The sequence below is a fragment of the Lutjanus erythropterus genome, chromosome 19 (genome assembly GCF_056507025.1).
Source record: "Lutjanus erythropterus isolate fLutEry1 chromosome 19, fLutEry1.hap2, whole genome shotgun sequence".
Lineage (NCBI taxonomy): Eukaryota > Metazoa > Chordata > Actinopteri > Lutjaniformes > Lutjanidae > Lutjanus > Lutjanus erythropterus.
This window is the reverse complement of record NC_139335.1, coordinates 14,860,967-14,879,516: the sequence shown is the minus strand read 5'-3', so window position 1 is coordinate 14,879,516 and position 18,550 is coordinate 14,860,967. Positions and strand designations below refer to the sequence as shown.

General features: G+C 39.9%; 1 protein-coding gene across 2 annotated transcripts in view; it reads left to right on the top strand.

The window, feature by feature from the left end:
* Window positions 1–8,562: 8,562 nt before the first annotated feature.
* Window positions 8,563–18,550, top strand: part of LOC146309495 (ubiquitin carboxyl-terminal hydrolase 22-like) — a 39,835-nt gene continuing 29,847 nt past the window's right edge. Inside the window, exons 1-2 of one of the 2 annotated variants that reach the window (XM_084744033.1) lie at window positions 8,563–9,036; window positions 10,969–11,001. In XM_084744033.1, the coding sequence (XP_084600159.1) occupies window positions 8,917–9,036; window positions 10,969–11,001 (153 nt within the window). In that variant the 5' untranslated portion in view covers window positions 8,563–8,916. The remainder of the gene's footprint in view (window positions 9,037–10,968; window positions 11,002–18,550) is intronic. The other variant, XM_084744034.1, reaches the window with a different exon arrangement.

The following is an 18,550-nucleotide window of genomic DNA, read 5'->3' as shown; positions in this document are numbered from 1 at the left end:
GGAGTTCTACCTAGTTCTTCAAGGATTGTTGAATTCCTTGAAGAACTCTTTTGTCAAAGTTTCTTTGGATGAAAACGATTCTTAATCAAACCTGTAGCCTTGCAAAGAATTTTTGATAGACCCTTTCTTCAAAAAAGGGTTCTTCAGAAGCAAATGGTTCTGTAGAACCTCAAGCGCTTCAGGAAGGACCCTTTTTGGAACCCTTATTTCTAAGAGTGTATATGTTTGCATCAAAGGATAGATTCAGCAGTTAATCCCCTTTGCACCTGACACACATGCACACACACACACACACACACACACACACACACACACACACACAGAGCTGGTAAACAGAGCAGGGACAAACTGTCATTAGCCGCCACAGCAGAGGGACCACTGCCGTGACACAGCCAGTGAAGACCTAATTAAGAGTAACTTTAGTGCGACTTCATTTAGACGTGCGGCTTATTGAACATTTTCTTTGGTCACACCTCCTACAGAGCATCCGTCTTACAGTCAGTGGCTGCAGTATTAACGATCTTCCCAGACACTAATTTTCCAGGATGACCTTGGGCGGTTACATACTGCTGAAACTTACAGAGTTAGTAAATGTGACCCAGATTTGAGTTTGTGGGGCATTATGCAGCGGGAGTGTTTTACCATTTGGGTCATGGAGAGAGCTCTGACACCTCACATTTATGAGTTGTGAAAAGTGGGCCATTTCATGACCCAGCAATCTCATCCCACACCAACAATTTGACTTGAATAACAGGCACATTGTTACCGTAATTGAAATGATATTAGAACGTAACAGCTGTGTCGTAGTGACATGATGTGTGGGACAATAGTAAAGATAGTAATATTTCCTGTCCGGGCAAGATAAGTATCACATTAGCAGGCTATGTGCACACAGGAGTTTGGTTCATTGTGACTGTTGTTTCATCCTGATACGGTCTGAGTTACCCTGACCCATTTCCAGCTGGGGAACTGGCCATGAGACAGGAAGGAGCTTATTAACCAACTCACTGTCATGTTGATCTCTTTGATTGATTTGCTGTGTCTTGTCTCTGTCATCCTTTTAAAGGGAAACGAATTAGTCAGCAATCAATTTTATGAGTAAAGAAAAGAAAAAGCAACAAAACTTAATTGTCTTAACTAAATTTAATACTGTTTAGTTCATGATATCTATTCATATTTGTATATTCTGTCAGGCTTACAAGCGATAGTAGTACGGAGATTTAGTTTAAGAGCCACATAATTCCTTTAAAGGAGCAATATGTACAATTGTGCATCTAAAAAATACTGCAGTCCATATTGTAAATTACAGCCATGACAGTATATAAATTAGGTTGAAATCATATCTAATATAAGATCTATGGTTGGAATGAGTTGTTTCCCCCCGACCCCTCCTCCCCAGACTCAAGGAAGCTCAGGCAGGCTGCAGGAACACTGCAGGAGTGCAAGACAAGTGTAGCATTTGGCAATAACAAGCAATGACGAGTTCTCCACTCTAAGATGATCAGCTATATTCCTCTTCAAACAAATTCCAATGAAACACTGTCAACAAAGTAAACAAGAGTACTTAACATGAAAACAATACCAAGCAGGCCTGTGAGAAATGATAAATGTCAATTCTGGCTCCTAACAAAAATTCCCATCAATCAAACAGCATCTTTCATGGAAAAAATCTCATGAGCAGCTCCAAGTTAGTTTGAACACAACGACTACCTTGGGAGTTTGGGTTAACTTTGGGGCCTGTGTGATTTCAGGCCACTTCCACTTGAACCCCTGCATAGCACTCCCCAAGTGGCTCACCCCGACCCACCCAGCCTCTGCGATGACGTGGAACGGCCTCTGACTGCTGCCAACAGATGTGTCACCTCACACCCTCTCTGGCAGAGCGCTGGCAGGATGCAGATGTCATCTCTGCTGATCTGTGGTCTAATCTTAGCGTGCTTCTCTGGATGCGAGATGATCGCTGAAGCCGGGCATCATTAATGGGATACTTTGGATTATTTGAAGTGGAGTTGTATGGGGTCAGTGTTTTACCTGCAGCAGGTGGCAGTCGACACAGTTTGGAGAAGCAGAGAGGAGCACCAGCACAGAAGCTGAGCAATGTACTGCTGTGGACAGGGTCAGCAACAAAAGGTATTTTAGCCACTTAAAAAAGTCCAACTAAAACAAAACAGTATTAGTTTACATTTACACTATATTTAGAATATTTTCACTGCTTTACTTTGCTGTCAGACAGCCTTTTTTGATGGGAAACAGACATTATACGACTCAAACATCGCTCTCTTCAAGCCACCCAGAATCCATTGACACAATCTATAATTTTACCTCATAGAACACAGGAGTTGCTGGTTTACCGCTGCTTTGATCTGTTAGTTTGTTTGTATTATTTTGTGACTTTGGTGTTTTCAAAGGATAGTTTAGATCAACCAGGTTACACAGTAACACTAACTGACTAACAGATCAAGGCATTGATAGAGCAGTAACTCCAATAAGCTGCAAGATAAAGTTACTGATTTTGCCCATGGTGTTTGGTTGGTTTGGAAAGAGCGATATTTGGCTTGTGTAATGACAGTGTGCCGTTGGAAAAGGCCGTCTGACGGCAAAGTAAAGCATTGAAAATATTTTAAATATATAATTTATACTTAAGTGGACTTTTTTTAAGTGGCTAAAATATGTTTCTTGCTGACACTGCGCACAGCAGTACATTATTTAGCTTGCATGCTGGTTCTCCTCTCTGCTTCTCCAAACTGAAGCATGCAAACCACCATCTACTGTACACACTGATTATGGATAAGTGCTTCATACAACCCTACATCAAATAATCTGAAGACCACAAGAGTTTATTAAATCTATTAAATGCTGAGGATTAAGGACAGTTGTGGTCAGATTGCACGTGCAAAATGTTTTTGTTTGATAGGAAATGTTTTCCTATCATGTGAGTCCAGAGACATTTCTTAGCCAGAAACTTTGAGCAAACTGTGTTTATGAGTAGTAGCCTGTCAGCTGATGATCAGTATTTTTTCCAAAGCAGCGCTGAATTTCATAAACAATGCTTCCTAGTCATGGATATTTGGCGTCATTTGTTTATGAAATCAAATGTGTGTGTGGGAAACGGACCAAGGGAGTCACAGCAGGGTCAGCCTCTCTGTGCAGTGTACGTGTGCACAATTGTGCATCTTGCACGGTCAATAACTTACATCCTCCTCTTTCCGCCTACCATTTTCCCCTCTATTTGGTCAGTTCAGGCACAATTTAACATTCTGGTGCAGCAACTTTCTGCTAAAGGGTTAGGGGTTAGGATGTGGGACGGAGGGATATGCTTCATTTTCCTCAGAACTGGCTGTGGCACTACCAGATCATTACCACAGAACTGGCTTGTGCTCATTTGTCTCTGCGGGGTAATTCAGATTTCCTAGTAAGCCAAGGCTCAGTTCCATGGAGCTTTATAATCTCTTGTTTTCTTACAGGCCTCACTGGTATAATAATTTCATGATATCAGTCTACTCTTCCTCACATATTGAAAATCTAGTCGATTTGGGTAATGAGTTAGAGTCTGAGTGGTGACTTGCTTTTCCCATCTCTGTGTAGCTTTATTACAGATAAAACAAATGTCATTTACAAATACTTTAACATTTTAACTGTAATGGCTATTTCAGCTGTTTATACAGCTTGTTGTCTCTCATGTGAATCTCCAGAAAGTGATCATTTTCACCCAGAAGTGACTCAGCAGTTGACTGCAGCTGGTGGACTTCTTTAATGAATGTGACACACATGCACACATTCACAGATGACACACATGATATTTTGAGCACCATTTCCTGCATTCTACTAAGTTATCATGCAACAATGTGTGCCTTTTCTTGTGGGAGAGTTTATTTATGTAAATGAAAATAAAGCAGTGAGGCTCTCAGGCAAGTGATTTGTCAAAGTAAAAGTCCTCTGCTACTGTCCTGTAGCAAATGCAAATGCACATGTTCTAAATATTGAGGGGGACCTGTCCCCTCCATCACCCCTGAAGTCTACGCCTACGCACAGACACGCACAACTCAACTCCATATAGGGCTAAACCTCAGATGATGGTTTACTCTTATTCTTTGTCTGTACACTTAAGCTCGTCCATACACCATAACTCTCATTTCAACACATTTCATTGCTTACATTATATTTCGTTCCTTCTTTAGTTCATCATAAATGTAAATAGACGATGAAATGTGAAAAAAGCTGTTCCCTTGCTGGGAGGGTCTTTTATCCACCAAGAGCATGTGTTTTTTTCTCTATGCAGTCCATGTGCTGAGACACCAGCTGCCTGAAGGTTAAATCTTGGAGACAGAGTGTTCTGTTGCGCTGGACCCTCTTGTATCGGTCAGTTCAGTTCAGTTCGGTGCTCATCATTATTCGGAAAAAGTCAGCTCCGTGATTACCTCTGCAGTTAGAAAAGATTGCACCTGCCTTAATTAATCACTGATTTTATCCACCAAAATTATTCCCTTCAGCTCAAGGATATTTTTACACACTTGTATAACTTGTATATACTGAAGACTTCCTATTTCAAATGCAAAATAGAATCTTCTGATTTATAAAATATTATTGTCTGTTTCTGATTTTTCAGTATCCCTCAGAGGTTGTGTTGGGCTTCAGACAGTTCATAAAACTATATAGGTGAAAAGTACAGTTTGTGGATGTGAATATATTTAAATTCTATGCCTATTTTAATAATTTTGGAGCTCTGTAAGCACAACAATTGTATTGTCAATTAATATTAGATTAGAAAACATAACATTTGCAGTTTAAAGTGTCCTCTGGAATAAACCAAGCCCTCTTCTGGTCTTCTATCTGAATACAGAAACAAAGACAGATAATTTTGTTGGCTGTACAAATACAGATAAAGTTAATGATGTCTCTGTACACCACTAGACTGTAGTTTGATTTTAGCCTATTATACATGATAATATTTATTCATTGCATTTCCAGCACTTTCCTCATTCTCATAATAATGTTTTTAATTTACTTTCCTGTTTATGCCAGACACCCAGTGTCAATAAAATTACCCCAAAAACAAACTCTGACTACCTCACTGGAGTCTAAATGTGCAGCCTTCGTTTATTTGCACAGAAAAATATAACAAATGGAAATGATCATGGGAAAAGAAACAACATGTGCAGGAGAAGTGGAGAAACTCCACTCTCCCCAGATTCCAACAATAAATAAAAATTAAAAAATTGATTTGATTTAATTCATTTAGCTCATAAAAAAACATAAACAAAGCAATAAAAATGACAAGAGCGTGCAAGAGAGGCCAAAAACTTGTAAGGCTTTTTGTGGGTCTGCCCTGCTGTAAATAGTAGTAAATCCAAATGCAAATACCAAATACATACAACTTCTGATTATGATTTTGAGTCAAATATTTTAAATCAGAACCTGAAATCCTTTTCTAATTGCATAGATATAAGTTTATTATAAGAAATGGCATAGGTTAATAATTATAAAGTTGTAGTGTTAGTAGTATACAGTACTGTTTTTTGGTAAAGATTCCTCCTGAGAGCTTCAAATTTTAAGCATGAAGATACATAGACCTGCACTGCCCTCAAGTGGACAATTGGGGGAAGTAACTTTTCTTGCCCACAATTTCACAAACCAGGCCTAACAAACCTTTTTTTTTAATCTTGACGAAAAAATTGGGCCTGTAAATGATACTAGCCAGATTCAGATATGTTGAAGGCAGTCTGTCCATAATATGTAATGGTGGTAATTTGTCTGAACTTGTGACTTGGGAGTGTGGATACACCTAAGAAGAAAGCAAAGAATATACTCAACCCAGCTGCTTGCTCTCTCATCATCCTCTCAGCTGCAGACAGTCCCTTATAATTATCTCCACCACTAGTGATGGAAAGAAATTAAGTATATTTATTAAAGAAGAGCTCTTAAATTTCTCCATTCCACTGTCAGATGAAAATATTGTACATTTCTTTTAACTTTAGTTACTTTGCAGATGCAGATTATCAGTACAAAATGTACCCTACAATTAAATTATGATGTTTTTAGTATATAAAATTAATTCATTAATGGCATATTAGTTTGAAACAGGCCATTCTGCACAGAGAGTACTTTTAGTTTCTATACTTTAACTATATATTTTCATGTATATATTTTTGTATTGAATTTCTACACTGTGGTCAAGTGCAAGCAATAAATACCTTGCTACATTTACTCAAGCAAAAGAAAAAAAAGCTGGTAATTACAGACATATGTGCATCTGCATTGAGAAGCAGGATATATGCCCCATTAAAGTTGTGTTTGTACACTGCAGCTGTCTAAACTAAACTAAATTTTTGAGTTTTTGAATCAAACTCAAATTCTCAAATTTTGAAATAAACTAAAAAAAGTTTCCCAAGATATAATCTTTTGTTTAGATGATTTTTGACTCTTAAAAACAATAAAGGAGTGAATTAATTCAAATTAAAATGAATAATTGTTAATAATTTAGTATTTTCAGTTGAATTTAATTAAGTCCCCAAAATTTTGTGAAATCAGTTGCCTTAAAATGAACTTTTTTTTGTCTGTTTTTGTTACAATAAGGTCTGCACTCATCTGTGATGCATGTAGTTGAGTGCAGAGTCTCCATTCAGTGAAAATCTAAAATCCAAAATATATATTAGTAGAAGTAGAAGTTTATTTCTTTTTTGTGAAAAATGTAACTTTGAAAATTAATTTGATGATCAACATTCTTGCCAAATCTGAACTTGAGTTGGTCAGGCTTTTGAGCCTGTATCACTGATATGAACAAGAGATCCAGTACGTGATTTATACATTTTTAGCCAGGGGAATTGACCTGTTTTTTAACTGGTGACCCAACTAGTTTAGTTTTGATATTTCGGAGCCACGGCTGGGGCCATAGATTCAAACTTGGACATGTCTTACTCAGATAAAGGATTGATGAGTCAGGCAGACTAGATCAATTAATATATTCAAGTAAACAACCCCTGCACTCTCTCTGCTAATAGCAGTGCTTCTAAAGTTGTGGGAAGGGCCCCCCTGAGCCACTGCACCCTCTGGGGTCTATTTGAAAAAATTCTGCAGAAGTGCTCTATAAGATGCCCCTATATATGATGGTACACATGGTGGACAAAACATGATGAAGCACCCTATAGGGAGCCCTCCCAGTTGAGAAAATGTGATGCAGTGGCTGCCCTAGATGCCCTTTGGTGGCTCTAAGTGGTTAAATAATTAGTTCACTCTGTGATTTAATTACAGAGATGCAGTAGTTGTTGTACTTTAAGTTACAGAAAAACATTATTTGGATTGTTCTGCAGACTATTTTCATGATCAGTCTATCAATTGTTTGGTCTATAAACATCACCACTTCCCAGAGTTAAAAGTCTTCAAATTACCTCTTTTACCCACCTAACCTAAAAACCCAAAGACTCGAACAAAGAAAAGCAAACCTTCACATTTAAGAATCTGGAACCCCTGTCCCTTGGACAGCCTGAGTCGACCACTGGGGGGTGTGAACCTTGTTTGGCTTCTCAAGAGGGGCATGGCAGAAGAAGTTTGAGGACCACTGTGCTAGCAGATGGAAAGGAGAGATGTCAGGTTAAAGGCAGCATTTTGGCCATTTTGCTAACAAGAGGAGATGGCATCCTCCCTAATAACACCTGCTGCAACCAAGTTGACTTTGGCCACATTCTCAGCGATCAGTTTCCACTTATTGCTCAGGTCTGAGTTTTACGTCCTTGTTTCATTGACTGTTCACATTATTATTAAATGTGGCCAATAATCCAGTGTCCAATCAATCAATCATAGAGGGAGCTAAATGGAATCTAATTACACAACCTAATTACACCAGATTCAGTGTGACTTGTGTTTGTTCACATTATCATTAAGAGCAGATGTGAGTCAAATAAAATCAAATAAATAAATAAATAAATAAATAAATAAATAAGAATAAAAAAAACTAATGTGGGCGTTTTTTCCTGCAGTGGATAGCCTTGCTTTTATCAGGGACAACATACATACACCAGATCACCACTAGGTGGTAGGCTTTAATTGATGATGCTGAAAGGATTAAACTTATACCAAGAATACCTTCAAATAAGGGGGTTTGCTGATATTCAAATCAAACTCTTTAAATTATTAAATACTATTCAGACACATGCTCAACTAAATTACAACCGTGAATGGACACTTCTGCAAACATGATGAGCATCCATGAGACAGAGGAGGCGTCTGTCAAAAATATCAATCAGCAGTGATTGATATGAAGTAATAACAACAGGGTTCTTGTCGTTAGTAATTTCAGGAGAAGCTTTGCACCATTCAGAATAACACTGGTGTTCATTTTGAATGGTTTATATACATTGGTGACTGGCCTATATATGAGATGTTTTTGTTAAGGCAACGTCATCGACACATCTCATGGTTAAAACCCACATTTCACCTACACGGGACACGCCAGGTTTCAAACCAAGCGCACCAAACGTGCGGTAAAACGGACGCGGTGACGTCACGTGTTTGTGCTGGCAAATCACGGTGCACGCTGGGCGGGCATTGTGAAGCTGTAGTTGAGTAGTTGAGTGTTAGCAGGCTAACTAGAGAAAGAAAGCTAACTAATCGTGAGAGTGGAAGTGGAGCTAACGTTAAAGGAAAAGGCAACTGTCAAAACAGCAAGGGGAGCAGAAATTTTAGTGAAGTGATAATTCTGTTAGTTTACTACATGAACAGATTTGTAGTTACTTCAGCAAAGACCGAGTTTGTCAGATGCCCGAGGAGCATTTTGGATACTAACTACATCGATTGTCCCATTTCCAAACGGAAACCATTTCTGGACAGACAGTTCGTGCTAGCTAGCTAGCTAGCTTAAGTGAATCATCCAGGAGACTTTTCATTGTCACCTATAAACCCAAACTGAATGTTTTGTCTGTCATGAGTCCGGCCGGGTGCTCCCATGTGAACGGTTATAAGGTGGATAATTGGAAACAAAATCTTCGAGTCATATACCAATGCTTTGTTTGGAGTGGTACTGCTGAGACGAGGAGACGCAAGGTAAAAACACAGGAACTGCAACGTTAGCTTCAGAAACAAAAGTGAAATAATGTTAATGTAACACAGACAGACACTGAACTGGAGTGCAAATGATGTCCCACATGAAGCACAATCACTGAACGGGTTGAACAAATTTACGGTCTTAGTCAAAGTGTACTTTTGTACCAGCAATGTTGCTAGTACGAGGGTTATTAGCCAGCTAGGTTATCACCCGGTAAGTTAGCTAGCAAGAGTGTCTGATTGCTTCTTTACAATATTAACTGCAACATTTATTTAATTTTCCTCATAAGCTCAATCAGTGATTAGACAACCTTTTTGTCGTGAGTCAATCGGCTGGGTTAGTTCAGTGGTTCTGTTGCTGAGCAGTTAGATGGATGGCTAAACTTGGGTTTGAGGAGAGTTGTGGCTAACATTACCACACCAAATGGACCCATTGTGTCTCTCCACACGCACACACTGGGTCCACAGATAAGCGGCTCTCTCCTGGGCATCCCAGGTCCGCGTTTTTTTTCTGCACCGGTCAACCACTCACGAGTTTGGATGCTGGGACGTCAGCCGATTACTTTATTGCCAATTTCTTGTTCTGGCTCATCCCACACCTGCTCGGCCTACACAGCTCCGAATAGCTCTGTACGATGTGATGTCATCACTGGACTGTGCTGCTGGTGCTCTCACTTTCCCACCTTTTCCCTCCCTTTTTTTTTGTTAACATAAACTTGTCTTTTTTGTTATTGTGACACGATGTTCATGCTGCAAAACCTAGAACCTTGAATTTCGCTGTGGCTTAGCAACACTTATGTTGTTTGCTTGTGGGGCTGCAGGATATGGTAAACATAATGGTATTGCAATGTGAATCACAATGAGTGGAAATGATTGTTTTGCATCACAGTTTACATTTTGAGTAACAAAAATTAAATCATGATAATGCAGCATTTGTTTGGCTCTGTACTAGGGATGCACGACATGTATATGTGATACATAAACAGATTTGTTGCAATGGTGCATTTTGTGTTGAGTTTAAACTAGAGCTGCAAGGATTAATCGATTATTAAAGTAACTGCCAACTTCTGATAATCGATGTTTGAGTAATTTTTTAAGGAAAAAAGTCAAAATTCTCTGATTCCTGCTTTTTAATTGCAAATATTTTCTGTTTTTCCCTCTGACAGTAAGGGAGAAATAAATTTTATGTTCATAATAAAACACTTTTAGATAACTTTAACATTTTCTTCAAGGCTTCAAAATTTAATATCAGTATTGGACTGAAATAAACATTTCTGCACATACTTTAATTATGTGTGAGTTTGTCTGTAGAGATTTTTTTTAAAGTGCCAAAAACGAATAACAAAGTTTCTATTTGCACTGATTGCTCAGCTTTGGTCACGCAAGAAGGAGCCAAATTACATACCTTCAGCACTATGAATTTAATTGGCCATCTTAAGGGCCACCATCCCGATCATTACATCAATTTGCGAAGAAGAAAGAGAAGAAACCTGTCAGCAGTAATTTTCTCATTTTTTTCTCCAGTGAATGTGTAGACTTTGAAAAGCCTTGCATTTTATGTCTGCATCTGGCGGTGGGCCACCATATCAGGAGTTGACATTATAATATGAGCGGTAAAATATCGGCATATCCGATATCTGCAAAAATCCTATATTGTGCATCCCTAGTCTGGACCAAACAAACATATTTCTTTACTTTTGGAGAACAACACTTGTAGGCCAGGGCATCTCTGCAGCACTACAGTAATTAATTATAATGCTGTTTTTTCCCACATTTTTGCAGCTTCTGCAATTTGGATATTGTGCTTGGCTATACTTCGAGTTTAATATAATATTTCGATTAATTGTGCAGCCCTAGTTGCTTGACTGTTCTAAAGAATTCCGTGCTTCTCTTATATATGTCATACATTTTTATGTCGTTGTGATAAAATAGGTGCTACAGAGTGATGCAGGATGGACAGAGCTGGTGAGTTGATGCTTATCCCCCTCCTCATCTTCACTGACATACTGTAGTTAGTTCAGATGAATCAGAGCTGGCTTGCTTTCTCTCTTCTTGCTCGCCTATCTGTGTGCATCATTGCCTTTTCATTTAATGGACTGAATATTAGATGTAAACCTACACAGTGGAAGAATTCAGCTCCGTCCTTGTGTCTGCTGTGATACACCTATTACAGCCAGTAATATTACCAGGTGGAAGGGTGGACTGTGAGCAGAACAGCCAAAAGCATAGCTCAGTTACATTGCGGGCATGTCAAAGCAAATAGCTAGTGCAAAATGGTCGATGACCCTTTTGTTTATACAGTGTTGTAGTGACGTACTTTGGTTTGAGCACAGTGTTCACATTGTCTTTATTAATGTCTTACACCCTGAAGTACATCATAATTAGAGCATCTGAAAATTTATAAGACAGGTGGTTATTGGACAGTATAGTGAGTGACACTGCAACACTTTTACCAGCCTTTGGTGAAAGTTAATTTTGACTGTCTAGTTTCTTTCTCCCACTCTGCCTGACAGGAATGCAGTTAACGGGAGCTCAGTCAGGCTGTCATGGAAATGACACTGGTCAGGGGTGCTTTCTTTTCCTCACTTCTAAGCATTTCAAATGTTATGCTCAATCGTCAAGGCGCAAATTGGACCTGTCACTTATTTTTGGGAGAACCATTTTCGGTTTTGAAAGCCATACTTTCTCAGCACCATCTCTGCCAGCTTCTCACCGCCACCTTTTTCATTAAGACAGTGTTTCCCAACCAGTGTGTCAAAAGCAAACACTAGTTCCTGTACAATTTTGGGACTTTTTTTAGATGTCACTTTTGGCCACACCAAGTCAAACCATGCCATGCTGATTTGCAATTGTGTTACCACTTTTATCATTCCAAATTGTGCCCAAGATGGGTATTACCTAGAGTGGGGTCAAATGGAGCCCGACCTGCCTCAAAATGGCCCGTACTGATGTCTCGCTTACTGCAGCCAACCCATGACGACCCCCTTTCTCCCCCCTGTGTGGGACTGAACTCATGTGCTGGACAGCAGAGACAGAGGTTTTGTGTGTTTGGCTATCAGCACTTTTGAATCTTCTCACTGAATCTCTGTGATTTGAAGTTTAGTTTCTCCTTTGCACTGTTTTATGTTTCTCTTCAGCTGAGAGGAGTCGTGCTAAGTTACTTCTGATAAAAACCCAGCATTTCCTAATTTAGATGATAATAAATGCTTCTGAAAAACAAAACAACACATAACTTTTATTGTGAAGAAGTTATAAGAAATTGTCATTTTATTATTTTACAATTGCTCAACTTGAGCAAAGCTCATCTTCAGTTAAGACACACCTTCAGTCATAGCCTTGTTGTAATGGAGATGCAAATCCCTGACTTGCTGGGCTAACATGCTGAGTCAAAGCAGGCCGGCATGTGTATATGCCTATGCCATGTTGAGAGAAACACAGCTGCAGTGTGTGAGGGGTATTGTGAAATTTCTTTTCCCTGTTTTTCTACCATGCTCTGTACTTGGTGGCATGCTGCATGAATACCAGTCCTCCAGGTATGAAGCCTGCTCGCTGTCATAGTCGTCAAGGTTAGATGGTATTCAAAGACAATTTTTTATTGAAACCATTCACTATGTGCTGTTGTGAATAGGTTTCTGCACACTTAAAAGCTGGCATTGACAGTTACAGCCTTGATTTCATTTTGTTTTTATGTTCTGTCCTCCGTTGGTCCATGACATCCATTAGTGTCTTTTTTTCTCTTACAAATGAGCACCACCTAGTTCCTCTCACATACCACTGCGTCACAACACACTGGTGGCCTTGGAATCTTGAAATAATCTTACATAACTGGGCCTGTACTGTGCTGTACTGTCAGTGCTGTATCTAACAGTGACATTTTAGATATATAATTACTTTTTTCAGTTATATTTTTGTCTGTAATACAGGGGAAAACAAGGCAAGCCAAGGTTGGTTTTGCTCTTGTATGTGTTTTAAAATTTTCTGTGCTCTGGAAGATTGTGCCTAGAAAGTAGTTGTGCTGTTGCGTTAATGAATACAGCTGTTGAGTCAGTTTTGCTCACAAGATCCATCCTTTTAGCTTTGCGTATGATTTTGTTTGTTTAACAGCTGTCTAACATCTGTTAAGGTGTGTACCTCGTGGTTCTGCTCTGCCCATCTGGTTCCCGAACACTGATTGCTCAGGTGACTGATACAGAGAGAAATGAGACAATGGTGGCTCCTGAATGAAGTGTTCTCTCCACGGCCTAATTGCACTCCTGGATGGCTGAATGGCAGTAGGAGTGTTGTGTCTCACACCCCCTTCAACGAGGCACTTTACCACCCAACTAATCTGACATGCAGAGCAGGTGTAGTGCTGCTCCAGTGGTACAGGCGGTGCAGTCTCCTGAGGTACGGCAGTCTTGGTTTTTGTTCAGCCTGAAATATGAGCTCCAAGACTTAGACATCACATGCCAGTATCATAACGGTGTGAAATAAAAATACATTAATGCATCTTGCATCTGTCCTTGCTGTGTTGAAATGTGTAGTTGAATAAATGACAGTGGCATTGAAGGGAATATTAGCTTCGTTGATAAAACAAGAGCTTATTGCTGCACTACTTACTGCATATTTGTGAAACAATAGTGCCAAATACACAGCAAGCACTGCAGCAAAAGAGGCTCCCTCATTGCTATTCAGAGACTTAGGGACAGAAAAGATGCATTTTGACACTGTATTCTGACTTGGTTTAATTAACCAATGCCTTTCATCCTGAATTGCTGTTTTTCACCTCCTCTTTTTTCCTCGTTTCTTTTTTGTTCCTGTTTCTGTAGTCTGTCCTCAGCAGCCTCCCTGCAAGCTGTCATCCTCTCCACCTCAGGCTAAAATCAATTCCCAGGCAATGTGCAGGAACATTGGTAGAAAATCTGTCACCTGCTCTGCATGCACAATCTGAAACCCACGTGGGTAACAAATGGCAGATTGAATGCCACAAATAGGGGTGTGTGCAGAGATGACATCACGGCCCAGTGTGGCTGGGGAGCCGCTATCCTTTATTAGGAAACATTAGGATAGTAATTATTCTGGCATGTTGGGCCAAGATGAAATGGCCCATTAGTTTGGGATTAGCATGTAGATTTACACTTCACACAGTGTATGAGAGTGTGTACTTACAAGTGTCAGCTATAAATTATGGATTTTACTTGGTGACAAATTTTATATTGTTGTGGACTTCCTCTCAAGCCTTGACTCGGATGTCCTTAAACATGTCTTAAAGGAGCAATATGCAACAACTGTGCATCCAAAAATGAGTACTGCAGTCCAAATAGCAAGTTGGAACCATAGAATATACATTGAATATGTTGAAATCCTATTTTATATACAATCTTTTTTTGGACTGAGTTGTTTCACCCTGTCCCCTTCTCCCCAGAGTTGAGGAAACTCAGGCAGGCTAAAGGAGTGCAAACATGCGCAGCACTGGAATTTGACAATAACAAGTGATGACGGGTCCTATACTATAGGTTCATCAGCTGTTTATAACTGTCATTTGTCTGTCAAGGTAAAGCTAAGCCCCTTATCCTGAAAACAAAAGCCCACTGCTCTGAAAATATACACAGTTTGAGTTAAGTGTCTGCCTGCTTTACTGCTGGCCAGACTCCATTAACATGTTGCTCAATTTAATTGTTATAAACATCTGCTCCTTCTAAAAGATTAGTAAGTATTTCTTACAACTCATAAACAGGTGCTTATTCATTTAGCAAACATTCAGCATCAATTGCAACTCTGCTCAATGTGAAACTGGCAAACAAACAGTCGCTTCGCTTCAAGAAATCATTATTAATGTTTTAAAAGAGGTAGATGTTTACAACAGTTAAGTTGATCAACATGATAATGGTGTCAGGCAGGCAGAAGACAGGCAGTCACCAAACTCAAACTCCAGACCCTGCATTTTGAAGCTGTGGGCGTTTGTTTTCAGGATAATGGCCTTAATGTAGGACTCCTCACTTGTTATTGTAAAATTGCAATTTTGCGCTTGTCTTGTACTCCTGCAGCCTGTCTGAGTTTCAATGAGTCTGAGGAGAGGTTGGCAGGGGGAAGCAACTCTTTTTGACCACAGATGGTATATTAAGTAGGATTTCAAACAATTTAATTTACAGTCTATGGTTCCAACTCACTATTTGGACTGTAGTACACATTTTTGGACATGCCATGGTTACATATTGTTCCTTTAATCTATTATCACTGTATTCTGTGAGTGTGAATGTTAAGTGAGCAATTGCTTGAGTACTGATTGTGAGTCTTGGTATGCAGATTTCTTATGTTTCCTCTCTTAATTGAGATTCATGTTCCACCAGATTGTCAAGTGCCATTTAAGCAGACATGTGCAGAAGGATGTCAGCGCAGCTCGTAGATAGAAAACACTGCCCTTGCTTTTAACAGTTGAATTCATTCTTCTTCAGGCCCAACTCCAGTCACATTCATAATTTATAGTTTGTGAATGGCTATGGTGGTGGAGGGGTGATGTGAATATTCATGAAGGTCGTGGTTATTTATTTTTGTGTGCCACTCCATCCAGCAGCATAGCCTCTATTTACCATTTTTATCTGTAAGAGGAGGTTCTTTGTCTCACTAAAACAGTGCAACCATGAAGGAATCTGCTGTGCAGTTAAACCAGAGCTATTATCTTAGGTTGAGTGGAAATTGGACGAGATGAAAGCAGGATGGGTGGGGTTGGTTGAATTTTACAACCATAACGGCTTTGAAGAATTTGCTGTCACTTTGATTAAAGGGGTAAGGGTCGTGATTAGAGAGCTGACTGAAGTCAACTTTTTTTTATCCTCTAGTTTTGATAAATCATATATGATCAGAGGAACCATAACCCCCCACCCTAACTCACCCGCCCACAAGAGCAAAGCCCCTCTCTGCTTGTGATGAGGGAAGATGAGAGAGAAATCATTTGCTAGATGTTGTTTGGAGTTTCAGAGGTAGGAAAAATGGATATATTTTCAAGGATGACACATTTACTTCCTTCTGTCACTCTTCCCTCCCTCCTGTTTCTTTCACTTCACATACAAACACACACAAAATGCACTGAGGCATGGCCAATCCCAGAGAGCGGCTGATTCCTGCGCTCTGTGAGCAGATTTCTTTGTCAGATCAGTCTCCCATCACATCACAGGCCCGCTCCCTGACTCATCAGCATACGTTTGTAGCATCAGGATCTATTCCTCCAGCCTCTTCATAGCCCCTGCTTGTTCCTCTTCTGCGCTCACTCCCACGCCTTTTTCTTCCTCCTTCTCCTTGCTTTCACTTTTTTTTTCTATTTGCAAACCTTGCTCAGCCCACGGTTCTCATGGCCTCTTTGTTGTCCCATTAAATTTGCGTAAATAAATTCTTGATAATTATAATACTGTAGCCGTTACAATTTAAAAATTACACAAAACATTCCCTGGACTGTTAAACTTCCATACTAAAATAGAGTTTTCTATTCACAGAGGTTTTCATCTGAATTTTTTGATCCTGTGAAATTCATAGCCAAGCCTCTAATCCTGTCATTTCCCCCTCTTCCCATCCCATCCCTTTTCCTTATCCCGCTGCCTCATAGAAAACACTCAGTGGGTTTGGTGATGTCAGACGTTGGTTTTTGGCCCCCTTCCAGCCCCATTTCTTCCACGCCTGTGTACTCTCTGTCACTCCCAGGTCTCGTCTAATGTGGCTTTCCGTCTGTCAGTCACTGTGGCTATGGCTCAGTGAGTCAGACTAAACAAATGGCACAAGGTCTGTAACCTCTTCACAGACTAATCGTGGGCCTGGTGTGTCACCTTGTGGTGTCCCTTTCGCATGCTGTTGTCTTACACATTTTTAACTTTAGAGAGTCAAGCCTCCCGTGGACATTCAGCCTCTTATTTAACAGTATGAAGGCCCTGAAATGTACATGAAGTGTTTGTTGTTCAGTGTACTGACTACACTGGATGTGTTCTGCCACAGTGTCTTCATCTTTGCTCTATATTTCAGATCAGAGATGCCATTTTTTGCAGTTGACTGAGAGCTTAGTCTCTTTTAAAGCTTTAGCAATCATGACGCTGGTAATTGACAGTGTTAAATGTAGGACTGTGACAGTAACCGTGATGCTGCACTTATGTGATGCCTACCACAGGGTTGAGCTCATTATCATCATTATTTGGATTGGTCAATCTCATGTCGAGATCAGTGTGTTGATCTGTCAGTACACCTTAAAATTTGATTGATCAGCAGACTCAACCCAAGGCATCTTTGGATTAAAAGTGGCCGGCAACAACGACAACCATTTGTTTAATATATTGTGTGCAATGACAAAGTAAGCTTATAAGGCTTGGTGAGGGTTAGTCTCAAACTTAAACATTTGTGTATGTGACTGAGAATGAGCATGACTTTGCGTTTTGATTAAGCTCATCTCTGTGTAAACTGCGTCCAGCTCTTCTCTCATTTGACTGTCCAACAGGCTCTGGAAAGGCATCACTGCTGCAAAGCATGCTGGTCATGGCCTGAGCCAGCCATTGAGGCTGCTGTCCAGCCCTCCCTCAGTACCACCATCTGGCTAATGAGCTGTCAATCACTCTCCAGGGGCCGGCCAAGCCCAAAACCAAGAAGCAATCAATCTCTTCGAGTGCGGACACTCAATTATTCCCCATTGTTAAAACCTTGGGCCCAAGTGACAGCTTTTCTTGGGGCTGGGCGTTTTGTGAGGAAATGGTTCTCTGTCCTTGTGGAAAAAGGTAAAGACTGTGGCATAAAATCTTTTCAAGATAATTTATTACTTAGGTCTGCTCTCTATGTACTCCCTTTTAAAGACTGTAGTGCACTAATAGCCCCACTGTGGCTCTATTCTCAAGATACTGCTCATAGATTTTCCTGGAGGTAATGTTAAAGGCTCTGTGGATTCTGATCAGTGCTAGAGGGATAAAGAAGAAATCAACTTGTGATCTGATGAGAGTCTAAGGGGACCATTCAGAAGCTCTGTGCTATGTGTGGCAGTCAAATCAGTGCTCTACTTTGATGTGTGTGTGTGTGTGTTTTTTTTTTCGGTGAAGCAGGGTGGTTGTGGGCATCTGGTAGCTGCAAGGTTTGACAAATGATCACGCAGCCTTTTGTTAAGCTGGAGCTAGACTGCTAACCATCTGTGCAGACAAACACAAGCACACTGCCGTCTGCATGATCCTCCCTCTTGCTGTACATGTTTGTCAATGTTTTTACTTGTTGATTTTTTTGTTTTTTTGGGAGCCTTGTTCAGTCTACACACTGGCGAATTTACTAAATATTGGGGATTTCAGGGAGTGTTCACGATTTCTTTAAGGGCCAGTTTTCTAATCATACGTGCTTAGTGTGTATATGAACACAGATAGCCAGGCTGGGACCAGATGATTTTTTTTCCACCAAAATATTATCGCAACATAATTTTTTTTTTAGAGATGTACTGCTTTTTTCAGCTCTGATCAGATTCTGATATCTGAATTTGGATATATTCTGATACTATACCAGTACCAGCAGTCTTTTTTTTTGG